The sequence below is a fragment of the Cajanus cajan genome, chromosome 2 (genome assembly GCF_000230855.2).
Source record: "Cajanus cajan strain Asha chromosome 2, NIPB_CcT2T_4, whole genome shotgun sequence".
NCBI classification, from domain to species: domain Eukaryota; kingdom Viridiplantae; phylum Streptophyta; class Magnoliopsida; order Fabales; family Fabaceae; genus Cajanus; species Cajanus cajan.
In genome coordinates this window covers 61,715,415-61,739,267 of record NC_138518.1, presented here as the reverse complement: position 1 = coordinate 61,739,267, position 23,853 = coordinate 61,715,415, and the positions used below count along the sequence as shown (strand labels likewise).

Sequence of the window (23,853 nt, the reverse complement as noted above, 5' to 3'; positions counted from 1 at the left end):
ACACAATAAAAATAAAAATAAATAAATAAATAATATATCCCATTTTCCTCTTTAAATATAATACTATTGAATTATTTTTTCTAAAATTAATGATATATTTTTTGTTAACAAGTGGAAAAATTGTTTATTCATCCATAATTATTTTACTTTTATCTAATAGATTTTTGATGATTTAATTATGTAATATTTTTTAAATTATATAATTTTTTTTTTATGCACTTCCAACAATGAGGTTCTGGACGGCCGTGCCACCATCAGAGCCGCCACTGCTTACAAGGATAAGCTGAGGTTTTGTTTATGAATATGTGAAACTTCCATTTGCAACAACTTTAGGGACATCTACTTGATTTTTTTTAATTTTAAGTCTGTTTTTTTTTTATAATTATGAATCCGATTTTTTATTTTAAATTTTTAAAAGTTTGAACAAACACGTTAAAAAGTTTTTAAAAAGTGTTTTAAATTAAAAGTAAAAAAAAAATTAAATGAAGGTCTTCAAATTATATTAATTTCTTTCTTTTTTTTCGTTACCAAAAAAAATATTCATTTCTTTTTGGTATGTCTGTAACTCTAATTTACATTCAAAATAAGACACAGTATTAGTTTAAAAACTAATTATTTATGATGGCCCAATTAAAAGTGCAAACTAAATCCATCCACACCACTCAAGTCAATTAACCCATTTCAACTGATCAAAAGTTTCCAACTATTAACCCATTTCAACTGATCAAAAGTTTCCAACTCAAAACTACTGCATAACCTGCTTCTCTCCTAGTAAGTCCATTTATATATTCTACGACCATAAGCAAATGATAGTCATATAGAGCATGAAATAGTTAAATGATCCCTTGAATATCTTTTATTTCTTGTAGCACATTTGTACCTTGTCACAATGTATAAGGTGGAACAAGAGAAGGGAAAGGAACTAGGAGGAGGATTTTTATTGGAGTGGAGGAAAGTATGGGTGGAGAAATTTTAATGAAGAAAATGAACACCTTGGTTGGTTTACAAAAGGGGAAAAGAGGGAAAGAAAATAAAATAAACACATCACACTTTGGGTGTTAAATAAAATTATTAGGATAATTTAATTCAATTAATGTAAGTTTTTTACCTTACAAAATTTTTCAATCTTAAAATAAGTTAAAATTGAGTGAAAAGAGATTTTAATTCCTTCTCTTCTTCAAAAGTTGGATTCCAACAAAAAAAATAATTTATAAAAATTTCCTTTTAATCAAATATTTTCTAACTCATTGCTTATTTTAAACAAAAATTCTAAATGAATGGTTGGAAATCTCATATCATCTAAAAATAACGTTATAATAGTGTATATAAATAGAGAATAATCGTCATTTTACAAGTTAGTTTTGAAAATTTAAGTTTGACTTTTAGCTCACTTTCTTAAGCTGAACAAAAAAGAACTAGGATAATAATCCTATTGATATTTAAACAAGACGAAGATGTTGTAATTTCATGTTTTAGAGACATCCTTAAGTTAATTGGTACTTCTTTTAGCTTTTGTTCTTTTCGATTTTCTTAAAAGTAAATGGTGGATGATATTCTGTAGTGCATTAAAAGGTAACATTTATGTTTCATACACAACTTCATGCACAAGATGGATCTACTCTTTTGAACCAAATCTTAATTATTTTTTTCCAAATCTATAACGCAATACATATAGGCATTAACTTATTTGAATGCTAAACATAAGCAAATTGATAAATATACATTAGTTTAGTTTATGAAGTTCTCTTTAAGGAAAGTCACACCTTAATAAATGTCATTCAAAGTACAAAGTAACAATCATAACCTTTTATTCACATCATTTCAAATTATGGTAATTTTAGTCTAGCAAGTTGGTACCAATACGTTAACAATAATTAAAGTTTATAAGCAGAGGTATTTTATGATAATGTGTAAAACACGAAGTAAAGATTATACATGGTCCTTATAATATCAGTATATATTCTATATACACAGATTGTTAGAAAGAGTCTCAAAGACTAGAAGCGACTCACAAAATGTCTTGGGTGTGTCAAGGTGTATGCAAGATTGGAAGATATTCTTGAGTCTCAAAGTTCTCAACCTAATTTTGATTTAAATATACCTTACACCGAAGCATATCAAACCTGAAACTATAAATTCGTCCTTTAGATGGGAAGGAGCTAAATCTTCTTATATCCAACTTCTAACAGTTGAAAATTTTTCTGACAAATTATTTGCATCCCAATCACTCAATTTTTATAAAAGTCAACCACATCTACATCATTTCATTCATTAGAGCTATCAAAATGGGCTAGTTCGATCCATGTGAGTTAACCCACCTTGACCCACTTAAAAAACGGACCAGTCTAACTTGACTTACTTTTGATTTTCCAAAAAATTTTCTAGCCCGGCTCGGCCCACCACGAGTTAGTGGGTCATACGAGCCAACCCACCACAAAATTAAAAAGAATACCAACAAAATTCAATTTTTCAAATTAACTATAAATTAACATAATTGTCATAAAATTAACATCATTAATAGCCATAAGTCATAACTCATCATGCAAAATTAAATACAAACTATGATAAAAGTCCAAAATAAAAAGTTTCAATGTTCCATCATACAAAAATTATAAACCATAATCAAAGTCCAAACTCCAAAATAAAAAGTTTCAATGTTTCATCCTACAAAAGTTTTGTAAAATAAACTTAATTAAAGTCTTGCACGAAAATGTCAATAACAATTTATTCTCTTTGCATATTCACTTTATCTTCGTCTACAAATAGGAAAAAAAAGTGTTAGGATGAACTATTGTAAAAATAAATAAGAAATTTCTCATTATAAAAATTACCTAATTCTTCAAAGTCATGCAACCAATTTTGAGTTAGAATGAGTAACTCCACATTTTCAAGAAGAATGGTAGAGCGATACTTAGTTAGCACCCGAGACCCAAGGCTAAAAGCAGATTCACTAGCAACTGTAGTGATTAGAATACTTAGCACATTACAAGCCAGCTGTGAGAGGTTTGACTAAGATCATGACAATCCCTACAATAAGCTAACACATCTAACTTTTCATGAAACTTTAGATTAAGATTTCCTTCCACCAAATATAGACCCAATTCAGATCTTCCATTAGTAGTAGCTTTTTGACTCAAATAATCAACATATTCCTAAGGCATTACAAAAAAAAATAAATTCAATATTCAATGATAATTACTAAATAAAAATGAAATTAAATAAAGAACTTTAAAAAATTATTAACTTACATCAAAGGTAAGTACTTGCTCATCATCTATTTATGAAAATTGGTTGTGGTGGAAGAAAATACACATTAGAAATTAAAGCATTTGACTCGTTTGATTTTACTTTCTCATACTCTCCAAACAATTTATACATTTTCTTTCTTAAAACTCTAATTTTCTCTTCAAAAATAGAAGGTTCAATTTTTCTATAAGCAAGCTGAATAACTCAAACTTCCTTTGTGAGTCAAGAATAACACAAATGGCAAGAATCTCACAATAATCATGCCAATACTTTGAAAATTTAGTCATCATTTTTGAAACTATCTCTTTAATCACTAGATCTTCACATATAACAAATTTACGTAACAATTTTTTAATTTTTCAAATTTGCATAAAGTACATATTAGATGTTGGATAAAAAATCTTAAATACACCCCAATGATCAAATCTTCAATGATAATATTCTTTCATCTATATATACTATATAATTTTATACACAATATCCAAATACTTTAATTACTCGTTGACTTTGATATCAAAATTCTATGAATATAATCGCTGCTTACAATCCAAAATACAAAGGACTTTGAACTTAATTTTTTCTACTAGTAATTCTTGACAACTACGATACAATTGTGATTATGATGTTTTAATAATGTTTTGACTACAACCTTGTATCTATTTGCAAGTGCTTGCAACAAGAAATAATACACTTGGTATGATAAAGGATAAATTTGCAGTAGGTGAGTTGGGATCCTTGGGGAACATTTTAACTTTGTGATAAATTCTCAATAAACTTTCAATTTAAGGAATGTTCACCTCTATCATGAATACTAACATGCATATATGTGTATGTTCTATGCTACACGAGGTTCATAAATCCAAATTTTAAATATTACATCCTAAACTATTGGTTTGCATATCATGTGTATGTTATATGCTACATCTAAATTTTAAATATTACATCCTAAACTATTCGTTTGAATAATTAACAAAGAGACTATTTTGGATTTTTTTTTCAAACATAAGAGACTAAATGGAATTATTTTGAAATGATAAGAAAATAACTTTTTCTAAAGGACTAAATTAAATCTTGAAAAAACAAGATAAAGGTCAACTCTATAATCTATAATTTAACCTACAATTACATCCTTTCTAAACTCCAAAATCCGAATAAATAAATAAATAAATAAATAAATAAATCCCTCTATTCTAAATCCAAACAAATCCTTTTCATTGTGGATTGTTCTCTGGTGTGCAGGAAAAACACGAACAGCATCATTAAACAAACATCCCATTCAATCGGTGAGTGTCACAAGTCACAACACAAGCCCCGACCAAGTCAAGAACAGAGAAAAAAAAAAACAAAAGAAAACAAATTAGGAATTGAATTCCCGTTGTCTGTAAGAAGAATCACCGGCTTTGGTTTGTCCAGCACATGAGCAGCACCAAAACCCTAACCTCAGATGAAGCAACCTATCACAATCTCCCCCTTTATTAAACAATTGAAATCCCCAAACCCTCTCCCTCCGTTTTCCCCCTTTTCCCACTCACACTAACCCCACTCTCTCTCTCTCTACATTTCCAACAGTGCTATCTGTCGCCTTCAATTGCGACTTTCCACCACTAACCCTCTCTCTCTTCGCTTTCGCATATAAAAATTAGGGCATTTCGGAATGAATCAAATTGGTACTGCCACAGAGGCCGAGCCCCTCGCTCAGTCTCCCCAAGACACTCCCAACGCCTCCGACAAACCCGATTCCGCCGCCGCCGTCGCCGCCGAAGAACAGGACCTCGCGCCCGACGAGAAGCCGCCGCACGACCCACAACCCATGGAGGAAGATCCGGTCAACCCCGCCACCGTTTTCTCCATCAAGCTCAAGCAGCCGAGGTCCAATTTGCTGCACAAAATGAGCGTCCCCGAACTTTGTCGCAATTTTAGGTCAGGGTTTCCGCAATTCAACTCTTTCTGCTTCAATTTTGCTGCATTTGTTGGTCTTCGTTTTTGGAGGCTTGTTTTCTTAGTGTGGTAGTGCTTGATCCTACTTGGATAAGCTTCTCTGTAAGCATTTATAGGAGAAGAAAAATAAGTTGAATTGAACTTTTCTTAGAAGTTGTAGTCAAGTTATGTACTTCAGCTTTCGAAGACCTTAGATGAGAGAGCTTCTGTAGGAGTTATTTCGTAATATGAAGTGCTTACTTGTTGTGTATTGGAATTTGGGAGGTGAAAATGCACGGTTGCTGATGCAGCTTGTGGTCATCCCTTCTGATGATATTTTTCATCCTTATGCCGATGGATGAGAGTATTGTGTCGCAACAATTTCTAAAAGAACGTTTGGCTGACAGTGTACGAGTTTTTCAATGTAAAATTTTGATTCTGGCATGTTTCTTTTGCTCTTCCAATTTTTGATTGTGTGCTACTCCCTGCGAGCTTAGTTCATAAACAGAATTAACTAATTTTTGCACTAATTAAGAAAATTAGTTAACTATTATTTACTTTTTTTAATGTCAATTAAAAATAAGCTTTTTCAATACTTATATAACTTGATATCAATAATAATTAAGAGTGGAAATAAAATCTTAATTAAATAAAGGATTGGAGATGGTATCATTAAATAGGATAAAAATTAGTTAGTATTTGCTTATATTTTGGTCCACCCTTCCTGAGATTTGTTTGTGTGTATTTGAGTCCGGAGGAAGCATTTTAGGCCTTTTATAGCACAATAATTCTGGCACTATCAATATATCTCATTTTCTTTTATTTTGTTTTTTCTGCAGTGCTGTTTCCTGGTGTGGAAAACTGAATGCTATAGCTTGTGCAGCAGAAACATGTGCCAGAATTCCAAGGTTTTTGTCTTTTTATCTTTTTGAACATGATTCCTGTCTGAAAATCTTTGACCACATTCTATATGTTTATTTGAGAACAAATATGTTATACATAAGCTTTTCCAAATGCACTCTTAGTTTAGTTGATTGTGGAGATCTAGATGAAGTACCGAGCAGCGATATTGCAGATATATCCTTTAACATATTTAACAGTGTCTTTAACCTGTTTCAGTAATTGTCTTATATAATAACACTTCCGCACTTGGCCATTTTTCTTATTTGTTGGCTGACAAATTTTGCAATAAAAGACTAGAACAAACCAAGTCAACTAGCACTCCTTTCATGAAGACTCCCAATGCAATAAAAATACTTAAATTATAACACTCCATTATTGAAATAAAATGACAAAAATAACAGGCTTCATAAACCATAGCTTTTAACGAGCTTAAAAAAATAGAAGAAGAAAAAATCTCTACATTTGTTTCAATGATCTGAATTGAATATACTGCAAAATGCAAACTGGCTCATTCAAGTCCTAAGTTAATTTTATTTTGTTTCAAGTCCACATCCAAAGAGGAATCATTCATGTATCAATTGCTCATTTAACTGGTTTGCTGGCACTTGTGTGTTTGTTTTTATCGCCAATTTGTAAATTGTAATGCTTATTAGTGTTTTTCTTTTCTCCATAGTTCAACTGCAAATCCACCATTTTGGATCCCTATACATATTGTGATCCCAGAGAGGCCAACTGAATGTGCAGTTTTCAATGTTATAGCAGGTATTTTGATGTTTTTGCTTCTTTTTGTGACCTTGGATGTGTCATTTTTGCTATATCTAATGCCAAAGCAGCCTGAACAATTGAGGTTTTAGGCTAGTAATTTTTTAAGTTTTTGTGTTTCTAGCATAAGTCTTATACTATTCAACAGTATAATTTGGCTTCAATTAAGAGTAACAATATTTTGATTTAGGATTACACAGATGGAGTTAAGATCTCCGCTTGTTAATGTTCAAAGAAATTCAGAGAGAAAGAGAATAACTAGATTTGAGTCACAAAAAAGTGCTTTCATTCTATTTAACAATAATACAGTGATGGGGATAATATACCCACTGAAAGCAGTTACAACAAAACTAACTTCTTAGACTACTGACCGCTGTTACTTGCCATCTGTCAAGCTAACTTGTAACTAACTAGCACTTTTACCATAGGCTGATCTCTGAGTGCCATTTGGATGTTCTTTTTCACTTCTTTTTTCCAACTGATTTTTTTTTGAAAGTTTAATTAATTGTATTTATACCTTCTGCAGATTCTCCTCGTGATTCTGTCCAGTTCATCGAGTGGTCTCCAATCTCTTGTCCCCGTGCATTACTAATTGCAAATTTCCATGGGAGGGTAACTATTTGGACTCAACCTTCTCAAGTAAGTGGTTTGTCAATCTCATTCCTATGGCTTTGCAATGTATGCGACTGTCTTATATTCAGATATTCTTGGTGCTTTGGTTCCTCTAAAGTGATAAACTGAGAATGTGAGGGTGCATCCACCCTCAATTTAGAGTGGGTACTTATTAACAGCAATGTTGGACACAGTTTTATTCTCTTGCTTTATGCTCTTTCTCACTTTGGAGGTGTTAAATCCTATTTTAGCATATCTTTTAGTTTAGTATATTTGATTGAACATTTGGCCACCTCTACTCTTTCCTGGTTTCTCTATTGCACATATTTGCTTATGTTGTATATTTGTTCCTCTAATATTGTTTGTTCATTCAGGGGCCAGCTAATCTTGTCCGTGATACTAGCTGTTGGCAGCGTGAGCATGAGTGGCGGCAAGACATTGCAGTTGTTACAAAGTGGCTATCAGGGGTGTCTCCGGTATAATGTTAGCTAGTCTTCTGGTGATATGTTCAAATACTTTGTACATTTCTTTTGATGAAGTCTTGTAAACATTTTATTTGTCTAATTTTGCCATTGAACAATTGTAGTTATGTAAGGGATAGGGAATCTCTCTCTCTCTCTCTCTCTCTCTCTATCCCCCCCTTTCCTTTAGTTATTTTCAAACATGGACTTTCAATGATGGAACCTCTAAGCAAATAGTTCAGGATTTGTACCTTATCATATTTCAGTAAGATAGACCATAGTTTCAAATTGTAACATGGATTGTTTTTCTGCAAAATGTACTCAAGCATTGCTTGACAGGCTGTTAGAACCCAAGTCTATTCCATGTATTATTGGGTAGTTCATTTTTAATCTGAATCAATTGCTTTTTGAATTAATAGTATAGGTGGCTTTCATCCAAATCGAGTGCTTCCGCCAATACTAAGTCGACATTTGAGGAAAAGTTTCTTTCGCAGCAATCTCAAACTTCAGGTCAATTATTCTATTTACATTCTTTTCTGTTTTCCTTTTTTCTCTTGGGTACATTTGAAGTACAAACACATGAGTAGGGGGATAGTTCCCCAATCGCTGAGTGTTTTTCCTTCATTTTTTTTTGTTCCACAACAATTTTGTTAATAGCTAGTGGTAATATGTGTGTCCACAAGTACCACCTTTATATTGTTCTCTAATTTTTGCCATTTATTCCCTTGTTTTAGTGACATTGGGGCTAAAATTTCTTTATGAATGCAACACAAGATGAAATTATATCTAAAATTCATATAATCTTTGTTTAGCAATATTTTAATTTTCTTGTTTCATTTATAGTACCATCTCTATTCCATGTATTATCTAAATTCATACAAGTTTCATTTAATGACATTTATGTGTATTATTAATTTTTTTTTCATGTATGTTGGAGCTAAATCATTCATGGTAGGGTAGGGGGATGGGTGGCATGGTGGACGACTAAACCTTTGGCGTCTTAATCACACTCAAGTCATTACCCAACTCCTGAATAATTGAGTCGGTGCCAGTTATTTTGTGTAATATTTGAGTCAGTGCTAGTTAAAAACCCAGTGGATTTTTTTGTTTTATTTATGATGGCTTCTGAAATTACGTCTATTTTTTGGATCATATATGAAAATTCCTCTATTTGGTTGCATATTTGTCATTCATTCATTTTATTTCATTTTTAAATTATCATCGGCTATATGTATTAAATGTACTATGCTTGTGCAGCTGATGCATGCAGTTTTTTTTTTCCAGCTAGATGGCCCAATTTCCTGTGTGTCTGTTCTGTGTTCTCATCAGGCTCAGTTCAACTTCACTGGTCTCAGTGGCCTCCTAGTCAGAGTGGAACAACACCAAAGTGGTTTTGCACTAGTAAAGGACTTTTGGGTTGTGGGCCCAGTGGCATTATGGCTGGTGATGCTATCATAACTGACAGTGGAGCCATGCATGTAGCAGGTGTACCAATTGTTAATCCATCCACCATTGTCGTTTGGGAGGTCACACCTGGGCCTGGAAATGGTTTCCAGGTAGCTCCAAAGACAAGTACCACTTGTGGTGTCCCACCTCTTAGCCCGCCCAACTGGGCTGGTTTTGCACCTTTAGCTGCATATTTATTTAGTTGGCAAGATTATCTATTATCTGAAGCAAAGCAAGGGAAAAAACAGACTGACCAAAACCTTGGTGATGCTGTACCTCTATATTGCTCGCCAGTCTCAAATTTTTCAGCATACGTGAGTCCTGAAGCTGCAGCTCAATCTGCAGCAACCACTACATGGGGTTCTGGAGTAACAGCAGTGGCCTTTGATCCAACTCGTGCCGGTTCGGTGATAGCTGTTGTGATAGTTGAAGGTATGAAGCTGATTTTGCCTTTTTTGGAGTAGTGCTAGTAACACTATCTCTAACACTTCATTTCTAAAACTCCCTACTATTGACTTGAATTTATTGAAAAACACAAATTTTGGTGGTCTCATTTCTCATTTAATGAGTCTCCTGATTTATAAATTAGACTCGCCAAAATTTGTGATTTCCAATAACTTTCAACTAACGGTAAAGCGAGTACTAAAAGGAAAGTGTGCTAGAGAGAGTACTACTAGCACTTCTCGTTTGTTTTACTCAAGCAACTTTGCAATTTGCTCAGTGCTAAGGTGTGACTTCTCTGATAATGAATTTATCCTTTCATTTTCAATCTCTGTTTTGCCTCTTTCCCAATTTGCATTATTTCGCCCCCCTCTCCTCTCTTTAACATTGTAATTTTAATCCAACTTGATTGTGCTTGTTCTTATTACTAAGTCCTGATGAAGTCTGTTTAAAATCTCTGAAGCTGTATCGTGTTTATTCATTTATTGGTGAAAGTGAGGCACCTTGTGCCTCGTCATAAAAAAATAAAAATAAGAATAATGAAATTAAGAAAGTATGTGGATAACTTCAAAATAGTGGAGTAGTTAAACAAAATAGTTAAAGGGTAAAAAGGTAGTCAAACAAATTGAATATATATTGTGATAATGTGTTCAATCCTATGCACAAATGTTTTGATGATGCCAAAGTGATTATAAAGCATTGAAGAAGAATCAAGGTTGAGCTAAAACAAGTTGATGCAAGAACAATATCTCAATTGGTACATAGATAAGTCTTGTCAACTTAGCTAAGTATGTAAAAGAATCTTTTGAAATTGCAAGTATGCTTGGCCTTGAGAATAAGTTTTCAAAAATCTCAAATTAATCTCTTTAAATTTAAACAAGTTTTAAATCTTTTGAAAGTTAGTAAAAATGTTTTCAAAAGACTTAACAAAAGCTTTAAAGAATAGTTCAAATCATTTCTTAAAAGAGATTTGTGAAAGAAATTATTGAGATGAAGTTTTCTACATAAAAGTTTTTGAAACAATAAAAATATGTTCTGGTAATCCATTACCAGACCTTGTAATCCATTACCAGAACAGGAAATTTCAAAGTTCGAATTCTGAATACAAAATGTGTTCTAGTAATCGATTACCAGACCCTTGTAATCGATTACCAGAAGATAAAAAATTCAAAAATTTGAACTTTGAAATTTCCTGTTCTGGTAATGGATTACAAGGTCTGGTAATGGATTACCAGAACATATTTTTATTGTTTCAAAAACTTTTATGTAGAAAACTTCATCTCAATAATTTCTTTCACAAATCTCTTTTAAGAAATGATTTGAACTATTCTTTAAAGCTTTTGTTAAGTCTTTTGAAAACATTTTTACTTACTTTCAAAAGATTTAAAACTTGTTTAAATTTAAAGAGATTAATTTGAGATTTTTGAAAACTTATTCTCAAGGCCAAGCATACTTGCAATTTCAAAAGATTCTTTTACATACTTAGCTAAGTTGACAAGATTTATCTATGTACCAATTGAGATATTGTTCTTGCATCAACTTGCTTTAGCTCAACCTTGATTCTTCTTCAATGCTTTATTATCACTTTGGCATCATCAAAACATTTGTGCATATTTTCTTCCACATTCTCCCCCTTTTTGATGATGACAATTCACTGAAAAGGGAAAAAAAATAAAATAATATATTTCGATCACTCCCCCTTAGTAAAGCATTGATTGAAGTTCCTTTTATTTTATAAAAAGAGTTGTACTTATGTTTTGAAAAAGATTGTAGAGATCAATGTTTATATTTTAAAACATAAGTGTCAAGTTGGGCATCAAGAATATTTTTGTCAAAATATTTTAGTCAAACTTAGCCCAAAGTAATGTTAGAAAAAAAAAATAAACATTTTCTTTTCCTTTGCGGTCTTATCTCTCCCCCTTTGGCAACATCAAAAAACCAAGTAGAGTAAATGTTTATCTTTTTCCTTTTGTGATCCTTATCCTTTCTCTCCCCCTTTGGCAATCATCAAAAAGAATATAATAACAAAATAATCTAAAGGTAAAGAGCAAGCCAAAAAATTTTCCATTCCAAATTTTGTGTAAATTCATACTATTTTTGCTTTGATAAATTCATGTTGTATCAGCTATAGCTTTTGGCCTAGTGGTAAGCGCTCGATCCAACATAAGGCTTTCCTTTGTTTATATCGTTGTTTTTCTTGATTTATTTTTATTTGGTCTGTCTAACTGCTTTCTTTGTTCCACCCCTCCTCCCCCTACTGCCACAACACAAATGCAAATCTTTACTCTTTAACCTTTATTTTAAAGGTTACGGTTAATTTGACCAAATCTGCTTAGAATAAAAACCTGGGATTTGTAAGTGAAACCCATTTAAATATCCTTAAATTGTGGTTAAAGCCATATGATGTCACTTAAAATGTAATTAATTTGGTGTGAAACAGAATTAGTGCCCCCCAATTAACAAGGAAAAAAAAATGTTTATCAGATGACTGATAATGGACTGGATAAAGAATTATCAAGTTCTTCCCTTATAGCAGTGCTTCCAATGTTGCACTGTGACAACTGACAAGCACCCAACCCAAGCACTTGGGGAATCCTTCCTTAAGCTAGTTGTCAAGGGGGGAGAACCAAGCCACTTACGTACTCCACTGAGCATCCTATACTACTTGATGTGGGGCTTACTTCATAATACCTATTACCTAAGTCCCTGTCCCAGCAGTTGCACTTGATGATGCTTCACTCAACCTTAACCTTTTTAGTCAGTCTCTCTGTAGGGGTAGCCCTTTCTAAGATACTGACAATCAACTTTGATACCAATTGATAAGAACCTTGGGAGAACCAATAAAACTCCATATTAGAATCCCATACTTCCAAGCCCCATACCTTGCAATTGGATCCTAACACAATATTCATCCTTGCGCAAGCTTAACATCGTTAGGTAAGATCCATTAAAATAGAAGCACCCTGTAAGTGTCTTGCCTTCTTACTCCTCTATGTTGTGACAATACTGGATGTGATGCAAGTTTGTCAGGATTTTATACCAGATGTTTCATGTGCTTGTGCTCAGATAATTGAACTAAGAAATTGATATATAGCTGATTTTACCTTTACAGGACAGTATATGTCCCCTTATGATCCAGATGAGGGCCCATCAATTACAGGGTGGAGAGTGCAACGGTGGGAATCATCTTTACAGCATGTTGTTCTCCATCCTATATTCAGAAACCCTACTTCAAGTATGGGTGGACAACCGCCTATGCAAACTGTTTGGCAGTCCAAAGTGGACCTGAGTATACCTCCAACAAATGATTTTAAGAACCATCAATCACCTGCAATTGGAATGGCTGCTGATATGCAAAAGGCATCTGAGTCTGTTTCTGATAAATCAAAAAGGGTCAATTTTGATCCATTTGATCTCCCAAGTGATGTCAGGACACTTGCCCGAGTTGTTTACTCTGCTCATGGTGGTGAAATTGCCATTGCTTTTCTTCGAGGTGGTGTCCATGTCTTCTCTGGTCCAAATTTTACTCCTGTAGACAACTATCAAATTAATGTTGGATCTGCAATTGCTGCTCCCGCTTTTTCTTCAACAAGCTGCTGTTCAGCTTCTGTTTGGCATGATTCTAGCAAAAATTGTACAATATTGAGAATAATTCGGGTTCTTCCTCCATCTATTCCCATTAGTCAAGTAAAGGCCAATTCATCGACTTGGGAACGGGCAATTGCTGAAAGGTGATTTCTTTGGTCTCTCCTAGTATGTGATATATTAACTGTTTCTCAGTATTCCCATAAATTTGTAGTTGTTTCCATTTATTTGTTAACTGTCTGGTAGTAGAAGTTTCTTTTGTCAATGATTTACATGGCTTGCATGGTGTTAACAACTGTTAGTAAAATAGGTTTTGGTGGAGCCTTTTAGTTGGGGTTGATTGGTGGGATGCTGTGGGCTGTACACAGAGTGCTGCCGAAGATGGTATTGGTAAGGCAGTTCTTGTTGTCAAGTCCTTTGGCTATTTTTATTTTATGTTCAAGTTTGTGCCATAGAAAATAGAATGTGATTTCCTGTTTCATGTTTGTACTCTGCTAGAAAGCATTTGCATAATATTCTGTGGTATTAGTGCTGTATATTAACAAATGACACTCTTTTTTCCCTGGTTTCAGTTTCACTTAATAGTGTAATTGCAGTCTTGGATGCGGATTTCCATTCTCTCCCTTCTGTTCAGCACAGGCAACAGTATGGTCCTGTATGTTACTGTTGAACTATCATCTTTTCAGCATTTTGTCATTGGCTTCCATAATTTAGTTCAATTTGCTCTTTAACTTCTTCATTCTTACCTCCAGAGGGGTCTCATTCCTTTTCAAATAACTGTGGTGAGAGTAAATTGTTCCATATTAACTGTGGGTGCTATGTTTTGTGGATTTAACAAACTTTTTGGAACCAGCAGCGAAAGCTTGCTATTGACAACTTTGTATTTCATGTTGAAGCTTCTACTTTTTTCATTAGGCATAACCTATATATGTATTGATCATACTCAATAACTTGTGGATGAGAAAATGCTCAATTTGGTGTTGAAATTTTCGTAGTTAACATTTGATCTGAGGTCAGTTCACTGCTATAAATTTGAATTTTTGATTGTCCTTGTGGATTTCAGTCTGAATATGATTTTAAACTTCCTTAAAATTGCTAATGATCACTGTTCAACCAATTTTGTGCCTTCCTTTAGCCATGTCTTTCAGATGAGAATTATTATTATTTATTATTAGTTATATTTTTATAATTTAAACAATATTGACTTCTGTTTGTCTTTTGACTTATTTCTGTTCATTGTTGTATTTTAAGCCTGGTATGTGATAGTGTCTGTGTTGCTAATTTTTTGGCTAAATGAATTTGGTTCTAAATGATTGCAGAGTCTAGACAGGATAAAATGTAGGTTGCTAGAAGGATCAAATGCCCAAGAGGTAAGGGCGATGGTCCTGGATATGCAAGCTAGGCTGTTGTTGGATATGCTTGGGAAAGGAATTGAGTCTGCATTGATAAATTCTTCAGCTTTAGTTCCTGAGCTTTGGCAAGCATCTGCTGAAACATTATCCAGCATTGACCCTGAATCAATGGCTGTTGAACCTGCACTAATTCCTAGTATTCAGGTCTGCTTTGGTTACAGTTTGGAATTTGCTTACCTAATTTTGCTTGATCAGAATATATGAAATGTAATTTGTTTGTGGTTCTCTGCTTGTTTTTCTGCATACATCTCATCTTTGCTATGTTTGGTCTTTACCATAGCATAGTTGTCTATCTTGGATATCAGTGCTGAGTGACCGACCCTAAAAACCATATAGTGGGATTGCTGCTATACCAAGATAATGAAAATAATATGTAGTTTGCACTACACAAAAATGCTCAAAAATAAAAAATACTCAAAATTAAAGTCATATCATTATTAATAAGAGGAGTGCTAGCAAGAGAGAGTCATTGGTTAAAATTTATGGAAAATTACAAAATCAAGAGAGTCATTCAATAGGATGTGGGACCCACCAAATTGTGTTTTCCAATAAATTTTAACCAATTAGTGTATGTTTAAAATAGTGTGTTGCTAGCATTTATCTTATTAATAATGGAAACAACAACCCTAATTACCATCTCTATATCTGGTTTACTTGTAAGTTTTACTTGGTATGCCTTATATACTGCTTTTGGGCAACCCTCTCAACAATGAAGAGATCCATTCAATTATAAAGTCATAGTCTAGACATACAATCACCATCAATATGAGACATAATTATCAAGTCAATAATCATGAGAAGCAAAGGTGGCAAACGGATAGATCGAATAATTTTTTAGTTGGATTATAATGGATTGGATAAAAACAATCCATGAATTCATTGGATCCATTAAAATTTCATTTAAAATAATTCAATCCATCTGATCCAATAATTTTTTTTATCCAATCTGTCCATTAACATATTTTTTATGGATGAATATTTGATCCATAAAGAAAATTAATGTTTTAAAAATTAAATATTTTATTTTTGAAATATCCTCTTTCTCTCACTCCTATATCTTTATTTGGGCTATCCACAAAATTAGTATTGCCCACAACATTTATGTTTGTTGCAAATTTAACATGCTCCTTATGTGGTGATCGTTCATCCTCCAATGAAAGTGAGATTTCATATAATTTTGGCAACAAGAAATTAAAATACTAATTATTAAAAAATTGTTTTAACCTTAATTCTTTTTTATCAAAATCCAAACCTTTATCATTTTTTGTTATTTTTTTATTCACTTGTAACTTTGAATATTTGCTAAAAATCTATGAAATCCTTTCAAATCTTATAAATTCAGTCTTTTTAAATCTTATAATTTTCTATGATATAAATCCATTAAAATATAAACTACAAAATCTTGATTAAAAAAATCTTATAAGTTATTATATTTTTATGTAGTCTTTTAAAATCCACAAGACCTCTTTTTTGCCACCTCTAATGAGAAGTGAATGAAGCTGGGACTGAGATTGAGGTGGTGCTCTCTTGGGTTAATTGTGACTGAGATGATGCCATCGTAGCACTGAAAAAGGGTTGGAATTAATTGTCAGCAGCAAATAGGGGCAGAACTGAGGATGTGTTTCACAGAAAAAAAAAAGGATGGTGATAGGAACTGAAATCTACTGTAGAATTGAATGGGAAATTCAAGGCACTAACCTTGATTGCAGTTACCTGTGTTTTGACCTCTATTCCTTCACGCATTATAGGACTATCTTTTATCTCTATTCAGTTCTTTCTTCTTCCTTTAGACTTCCCACCTACTTCACGTTCTGCTAATTTTTCATTACTCTAATTTGCTATGCTCTTTTTCTATTAATTTCACCATCATCTTTCATTGTTTGACCTTTTACTATGTTCTTATTGGTTCTAGATTGATGGTGATTGTGTGTAAACTGCAACTTATTTATAACAAATTCTTTAATTTTTGATTTAGGGTTTAGGGTTTTCTACTCATAACAGCCATAATTATATTCAAGCATTTGTTTTCTACTCATAACAGCCATAATTGCCCCTAACTATTGTTTTCTGTCAATTTAATCATCTGTTAACCATAGCACCCGTGATGTCTGCAATAGTAAAATATGTCTGGTATCTGCCCACAAATCAAGCTGCTATCACCACCCCGCAAAAAGGTTGACTCAATCCACTTCTGTTGCAGCCACGTGCTACTATAACATGCTGTTAGTTACTTGTGCAATTATGTTTTCATGTACGAGCATGGAGATGCTTGCATATAATTATGCCTTTTGTTAATAAAGATGCTTGTCATCCTGTATATGTCATAATATTATTAAATCCCTTGGAGGTTTTTCTTTGGCTTGCTTGTTTCATGAGTTATTCTTTGATATTTTTATACATTTGATAATATTTATTTCTACGATTTCCTGTTTCTTAATTGTTTTGATCTTTGCAGGCTTATGTGGATGCAGTTCTTGATTTGGCTTCACATTTTATTACTCGATTGCGACGTTATGCAAGTTTCTGTCGCACATTGGCAAGTCATGCTGTGACTGCAGGCACTGGAAGCAACCGTAATATGGTTGCTAGTCCTACCCAAAGTTCAGCAACACCTGCAACAAGTCAGGGTAAGTATGCACTGATCAAATGTCATTTTTTGTGTTTTATTAATCTGAAGATCCATTAGTCTATTTGAAATTTTAAATTATTCCCTATAATTTAAAAACTATGAATGGCTCCTGAAGGTTAAAAAACTTTTCTTAATGGTGGGTCCTTAAGTCAGTCCTCTGAAAAGGTTTTTGAATCTATAGGGACTAATAATTTTTAAGGTTCTATTTAAAAATTCATCATGTTAATTCAACTTTTTTTATTTTTATTTTTTATTTTTATGATAGATGGTTCTTATATATAGCTTGCTTTATCAAATAACATGCCTACATATGGTTATCCTGTGGCACTAGGATGCTTGTTGAATAAACTTTTAAGAAGGGAGGGAAAAAAACACTTTTTTGATAAACCTTTGGGTTACTGTTTACTTGACCCTTTGGAATCTTGGCTAGGCAAGAGTGCTCAGTCCAGAGCATTTGGAGTAACCTATCCTTACTACTATTTAATTAACTGATGTTTTTTGATAGATCCATACTTGTAATTTTTAAGTTGGTTAAATCTGGTGTTATTATGAATCTACTTTAGAAGTGTTGAATTTATGGGGATTTTGATATTTAGGGAGGAAAGGGGGAGAGTATAAACTATTTGCAGTGTATTAATGCAATCTGAGGGGATAAAACAGAGGTAGGTCAGTTAGTAGTTATTTTAGTAATTTGTTAGTCAAAGAAATACAAGGAGTTATGTTGGAAAGAAGGGCAATGGGCTTGCAATTGATTAAGGCCCATTAAGGGTGTGTTTATGTTAGCAGACCAGTAGCTGTCTGTAAATAGGGGCTTTTACTTTCTGCACCTTCCAAAATATTAAATTTCCAAAAATGTCCCTAAGTTCTATTCCCTTCCCCTCCTGAATGTTAAAGTGTGTTTCAGAACACCCAATTTGGAATGTTAAATGTGTTCTGGAGCACCCATTCCAAAATGTTAAAAATGTGTTCAAGAACACTTGATCTAGAATGAGAAAATGTGTTCTGGAAAACCTAATCTGAAAACTAAAAAATGTGTTCCGGAAAAGAAATGCCCTATACCTCTTCTTTTTCCACCAATTGTGCTTGCGACATGGCATTAGCCGTGTCCACCCACATGACAAGAAAGCACTTCTCCAACTCCAGAAAGCCCAATCTGGAACACTTTTTTAACTTTCTGGATTGGGTGTTCTAGAACACATTTTCTCGTTCCATATTGGGTGTTCCAGAGTACATGTAACATTTCAGATTGGATGTTTTGGAACACATTTTTAACTTTCCAGATCGAGTGTTCTGAAACATATTTTTACATTCGGGAAGGGGAAGGTAATAAGTTTTACAGGTAGTTTTGGAACTTATCTGGAAGGGTGCAGGAAGTAAAAGCCATAAATAGTTACACGGGTTGAGAGGGATTTTATCTAGTCTATTTGTGAGAGAATTGGGGCTTTGGGCATTGGAAGATGCAGATTATCAAAATTCTGCAGATTAAACTGTTTTCTTTTCTTTGTGTAATCTTGATCCAGTTTCTATCAAGAAGTCAAAAACACTAATTCATTTATACTTGGACTGGATTCTTAACTCTAATTGACTACAGAAACAAATATAGAATATAACAAAATGGAAAGTATTCTTTAAATGAGTAATAACTAACATATACATATGAATCTTACTACTTGGATACACGGTTAACTATATGTGTAAATATGATAACTTCGCTTCACAAGAGATCAAGAGTAAATGAACTTGATTGTATACAACTATGGACATGTGGTTAATATTAACTTGATATTTTAGTTTTGTCTAGCATCAAATGGAAACTATTTAATTGATGTGTTTATTGTTTATATTTTAAGTACTGTTTAATATCTTTTTATCATAAATCTTTTATAAAACATGATAAATAAAATCTGTTATAGTTTTTCAAATACAAATATTTAATTAATATATAATAAATTTAAGAGCAGAATATTTATTATAAACTCTAATATATAATAATTTAAATAGCAGAATATTTATTATAATTTTTAATATTATTCTATTATACCAAATTTTAACAAAACTGGGGCATTTCATGCTCTGCTAGATGCCTAGACCTTTGTTTTTTAGTTAGTGATCATGAATATGTGGTTTAATATCTTTGTTATTTGCATGTGCTATGTTCTGTTGTTGATCACGAATCTTATGATTCAATGTATGATTTGATTTGCGATTTGATAAATGAGCCTTTTGATTCACTATTTGAATCCCAATTCTACTATGATGCCCTAAAATGGTTTAATCATTTTTTTACCACTAGTTTGATTTTAAATGTTTGTTTTACAATTTACATATCAAACTGAAATAAAAATTATTTTCAGGAGGTCAAAATGGGACCAGCAGCTCTATGGGCAGCACCCAGTTGCAAACCTGGGTGCAAGGAGCTATAGCCAAGATTAGCAACACAAGTGATGGAGGAGCCAATCCAACTCCTAATCCCATCAGTGGCCCCTCCACATTTATGCCTATTAGCATTAATACCGGAACATTTCCTGGAACACCAGCAGTTAGACTTATTGGGGACTGTCATTTCCTTCACAGACTATGCCAACTTTTGCTCTTTTGCTTTTTCTTTAGACGAACTCAACATCCTCGTTATATGGGGGTTGCAAATAGAACTGCTGATACAAATATACAAAAGCCTCAATCTAATGCTCCTGCTCCTGGCAAGGTGGAGGATATTGGAAAACCAGTTTCTGCTGTGGTTAAGTCAGATGATGGTCAGGCAGGTCGAGCTGGTGTAAAAGGAGCTGAAGAAGTACCATCTGGGCGTTCAAGATTGGGTAGTGGGAATGCTGGCCAGGGATATATGTTTGATGAGGTATACATTAATAAATGTTGCAACTTGTTTGAAGTATCCTTTATTTTTTGTTTGTAATTTGTATTCTACATTAGTGTTTTCAAACTTTTGCCAATTCTTTATTTTTCTTAGGGAAGTTACAAAGTAGGTTGTTATTTTACTTTTCTCATTGTGCTTATAATGCAGGTCAAGGTGCTTTTTATGATGCTTATAGATCTATGCCGCCGAACAGCTGGGTTGCAACACCCATTGCCAGTTTCTCAAGTGGGGAGCAGCAACATTCAAGTTCGGTTACATTATATTGATGGAAACTATACTGTACTGCCAGAGGTTGTGGAAGCTTCCCTTGGTCCACATATGCAGGTAACTTCATGGTTTTCTGTTTCTTTTAAATTTCTTATTCCTGGGAGACAAGTTAAGCTTATTATACTTATTATTTTATAAAATTGACTCAAGCTTTTTATGCTACTGAATGATTGGCTTTGACTATATAAAAGTTAATAATTAAGTACTGTTGGAAAGTGACTTGGTTGCCTTCCTTTATACAGCAAAATTCTACTACTGAATTAGTGATGTGATAACAGCTTGTTAGATTATGTAATACTACTGTTAATTATTGGAAGTTAAGCTTTTGTTATTTTACTCTGTTTTTATTTCTTTTTGGGTGTGTAACCTTTCTGTAAATGCTCCCTGGCAAAAAAATGTAATTTGCAGAATATGCCCCGTCCCAGAGGTGCCGATGCTGCTGGTCTTCTTCTACGTGAACTAGAACTCCACCCTCCAGCTGAAGAGTGGCATAGACGAAATATGTTTGGTGGACCTTGGTCGGATCCGGAGGATGTGGATTTTGCAAATGATGCACCTAAACTTGTTAATTCTGACCCTCTTGATTTCAGCCCATTGGAGCATTGTGATGTCTACTATGGAACTCAACGTTTATGGCCAAAGAAGCGCAGAATGTCTGAAAGAGATGCAGCTTTTGGGTTGAACACTTCTGTGGGCTTGGGAGGTTATCTTGGAATAATGGGATCTCGAAGAGACGTTGTTACTGCAACATGGAAGACTGGCCTTGAAGGAGTCTGGTACAAGGTGGGAAAAGAAATCTTGTTTATTTATTTATTTTGTTTCCTGTCATTATGTGCATGACACGTTAAAGGTTGATAACAGTATTATAATCAGCGAGAATGTGAAATCTGAAAGTGAAATTGTATTTTCTCGGTTCTCAATGAGATAACATTTGTATGCAAAAAGCAAGACTCTGAGAAGAGTCTCAAGCAAGCTACTCTAGGTGCTGACTCAGCACACATACAACAGAAAAATAACTAAGCTAACTGAGTGAGAAAAAGATTGTCTGTTACAGAGACTAAAGTAATATTTATACACTAAAAACTGAACAGAGATAGGCGCAGAAACTGTATCTCTAACACTCCCTCCAAAAACTTAGGATGATTGATAATGATCCTGATTGTCTCAAGAAAAATAATAGGGTATTGGGTAATGATCTCAATGCTTGTGCTTTTATGTATTGTTCTACCTGATCACTCAGTTTTTTTTAATTTTTTTTTTTAAATATGAGTGCATGATTCTTCCTCAATTTTGTAATTTTGTTTGCTTCTGTGGTGCAGTGTGTAAGATGTCAGCGGCAGACTTCTGCTTTTGCTTCACCAGATGCTGCTGCTTCTCCCGATCAGAATGAGCGGGAGATATGGTGGATCAGCCGCTGGGCATATGGCTGCCCAATGTGTGGCGGAACATGGGCTCGGGTTGTATAAATGTCTTCAATGTTATTTGAAGTTTCACTTTACGTAAAGGGAGGCATGGCTATATTAATGGCTAACAGTGAAATGAATCAGATGAATTGCTGACTGAAGTTGTACAGGAGGTGTAGATTTGCTTGATAAGGTGGTTGTTGGCATGTTGTTATCATTGGTGACCATACTATCCGGGATTTGAGTTTTTTTCCTTCTGATTACCCTGCTGGTTTTCTATTTTTTTTTTGAAAATCAGTTTCAGATATCAATTTTTTGGAGTAATTATTGTCAAGTCACTCCACAAACAGTAATGGTTAATTTATCCATAGAGTGCTTGTAGTTAACTCCTTGCAGGTATGTAATATCTCATTTGGACTTCTCTACTTTTAAAATAACTCGAGTGCATACCATCATGAAGGTATTATGTGCATGACATGTAAAAAGTTGAACAATATTCTTATTTCTTAGTTGACTATGGTTCATGATAAACCATTTTTAAAAATACACAGATAATACTTGTATTCCGTCCTTTCTGTTAAAATATTAAAATTTTAAAATTTAGTGTCAGCATTGTCGACAGTGGACCATGTTCATTCTAGAGGCGCTTCTTCATTCTTTGATCATTTACAAGATAGCTTGCTTGATATTAGATGCACAGTTGCCGAGTTACAAATTAAATTTCTACTAACATGTAAATGCATGAAAAATCAGATGGAGGATTGTTGTGGAATTAACTTCTGTCTTGCAACATTCTCCTTAGTCCTTACAAATAACAATGGCTTTTATAAACTATTCATTTGATAATACAGATTGTGAATCTGCTTGCTGTTTCGTGATGTGGCTGTAACAATGAGTGAGAAGTTGCTGTTGGGGAATCAGAGATTAGGAGCCTATATTAGTTGTCACTCTTTAATCCCCGAGAAATCTCTGCAACTGTCTTCACCATGACATCTCGGCGTTATGGAGCAGGTGGCAAGCAATACAAGCCATGTAATTGTTAGATTAGGTTAGCATCTTATTAGCTTCTCTGTAAATTGATGAAACATTTTATTTTATTTTATCGGGGTACATCGTAAGAAGATATGATTCAATGTACTGGACTGGCCTATATTTTTTAATTAGGGTTAGGGTTAGGGGTCTCCTTTAACATTATGCAGTTTTAGTAAAGCCTAACCTCGTACAGAACTAAACATGATGTTACTCGTCTTATAAATGCTTATTGCCTTCTTCAAGCCAAACATTATTCACTTTTTTACGTGGTTCAACATTTTGTAAAATTACTTCACACATTTTTAGCTTTATACATTAATATTTTCTTAATAGTACATTTCTTTGTTGATTGAACTGAATTTTAGTTATTCTAAAAGTTTAATTGAATACCTGTAAAAAAAAAATCGAATAAAGACAGTAGACAACAGATATATTATGGTGGTAATAAACTCTTCTCAACATTTATTTTTTTCACAAGCTTGTTGTCAAATTCCTTGCCGTTTGATCCAAACATCAGCATTTAGCAATGGACACTGCTCCCGATACATTAGTTTTTTTAGTAGATGAAAAATAATAATGAGTATGTGTTAATAGATGAAAAGTGATAAAGAAAATTTATTGGTTTATACATAAGTTCAAAATATTTTTTTATGAAATAAATTTTTTTTCTTATTTTTTATTCCTTTTATAAGTGTTTATAAAGTTTATTCAAACTAGTCTGACTAGAATTACAGAAACAGAAACGCACAATAACCCCAAAACAAGTCTGACGAGAATGTTCAAACTTCTTTTGAATTGTATATTTGATATTTGATGCATGTTTCTTTCGACGCAAAAAAATGTTCAATATTTCGAATTCGTTTGT

The 23,853-nt window shown here is 33.4% G+C and overlaps 1 protein-coding gene across 8 annotated transcripts; it reads left to right on the top strand.

Annotated features, from left to right (window-relative positions):
* The first annotated feature begins 4,491 nt into the window (after nucleotides 1-4,491).
* Nucleotides 4,492-23,263, top strand: LOC109805270 (mediator of RNA polymerase II transcription subunit 16). Of its 8 annotated transcripts, XM_083068604.1 has the most exons (18): nucleotides 4,492-5,166; nucleotides 6,003-6,071; nucleotides 6,740-6,828; nucleotides 7,355-7,467; nucleotides 7,815-7,916; nucleotides 8,321-8,411; nucleotides 9,159-9,779; nucleotides 12,901-13,519; nucleotides 13,684-13,763; nucleotides 13,946-14,028; nucleotides 14,693-14,929; nucleotides 17,241-17,412; nucleotides 19,769-20,268; nucleotides 20,434-20,610; nucleotides 20,962-21,336; nucleotides 21,873-22,149; nucleotides 22,255-22,352; nucleotides 22,808-23,263. In XM_083068604.1, exons 1-16 carry the CDS (start codon nucleotides 4,901-4,903, stop codon nucleotides 22,017-22,019), a joined length of 3,741 nt encoding a protein of 1,246 aa, XP_082924730.1. In that variant the 5' UTR covers nucleotides 4,492-4,900; the 3' UTR covers nucleotides 22,020-22,149; nucleotides 22,255-22,352; nucleotides 22,808-23,263. The 8 variants fall into 8 exon arrangements, with proteins under 8 accessions (XP_082924730.1, XP_082924728.1, XP_082924729.1 ...); XM_083068602.1 differs by having other exon boundaries at nucleotides 21,873-22,352; XM_083068605.1 differs by having other exon boundaries at nucleotides 4,493-5,166; nucleotides 9,186-9,779; nucleotides 21,873-22,352.
* The last annotated feature ends 590 nt before the right edge of the window (nucleotides 23,264-23,853 follow it).

Bases quoted from the DNA above. Each gene is read 5' to 3' on its own strand.
- LOC109805270 (XM_083068604.1), top strand. From the start codon at position 4,901: ATGAATCAAATTGGTACTGCCACAGAGGCCGAGCCCCTCGCTCAGTCT. The intron at 14,029-14,692 runs GTATGTTACTGT...AAATGATTGCAG, and splicing joins ACAGGCAACAGTATGGTCCT to AGTCTAGACAGGATAAAATG. The intron at 21,337-21,872 runs GTGGGAAAAGAA...TCTGTGGTGCAG, and splicing joins TTGAAGGAGTCTGGTACAAG to TGTGTAAGATGTCAGCGGCA.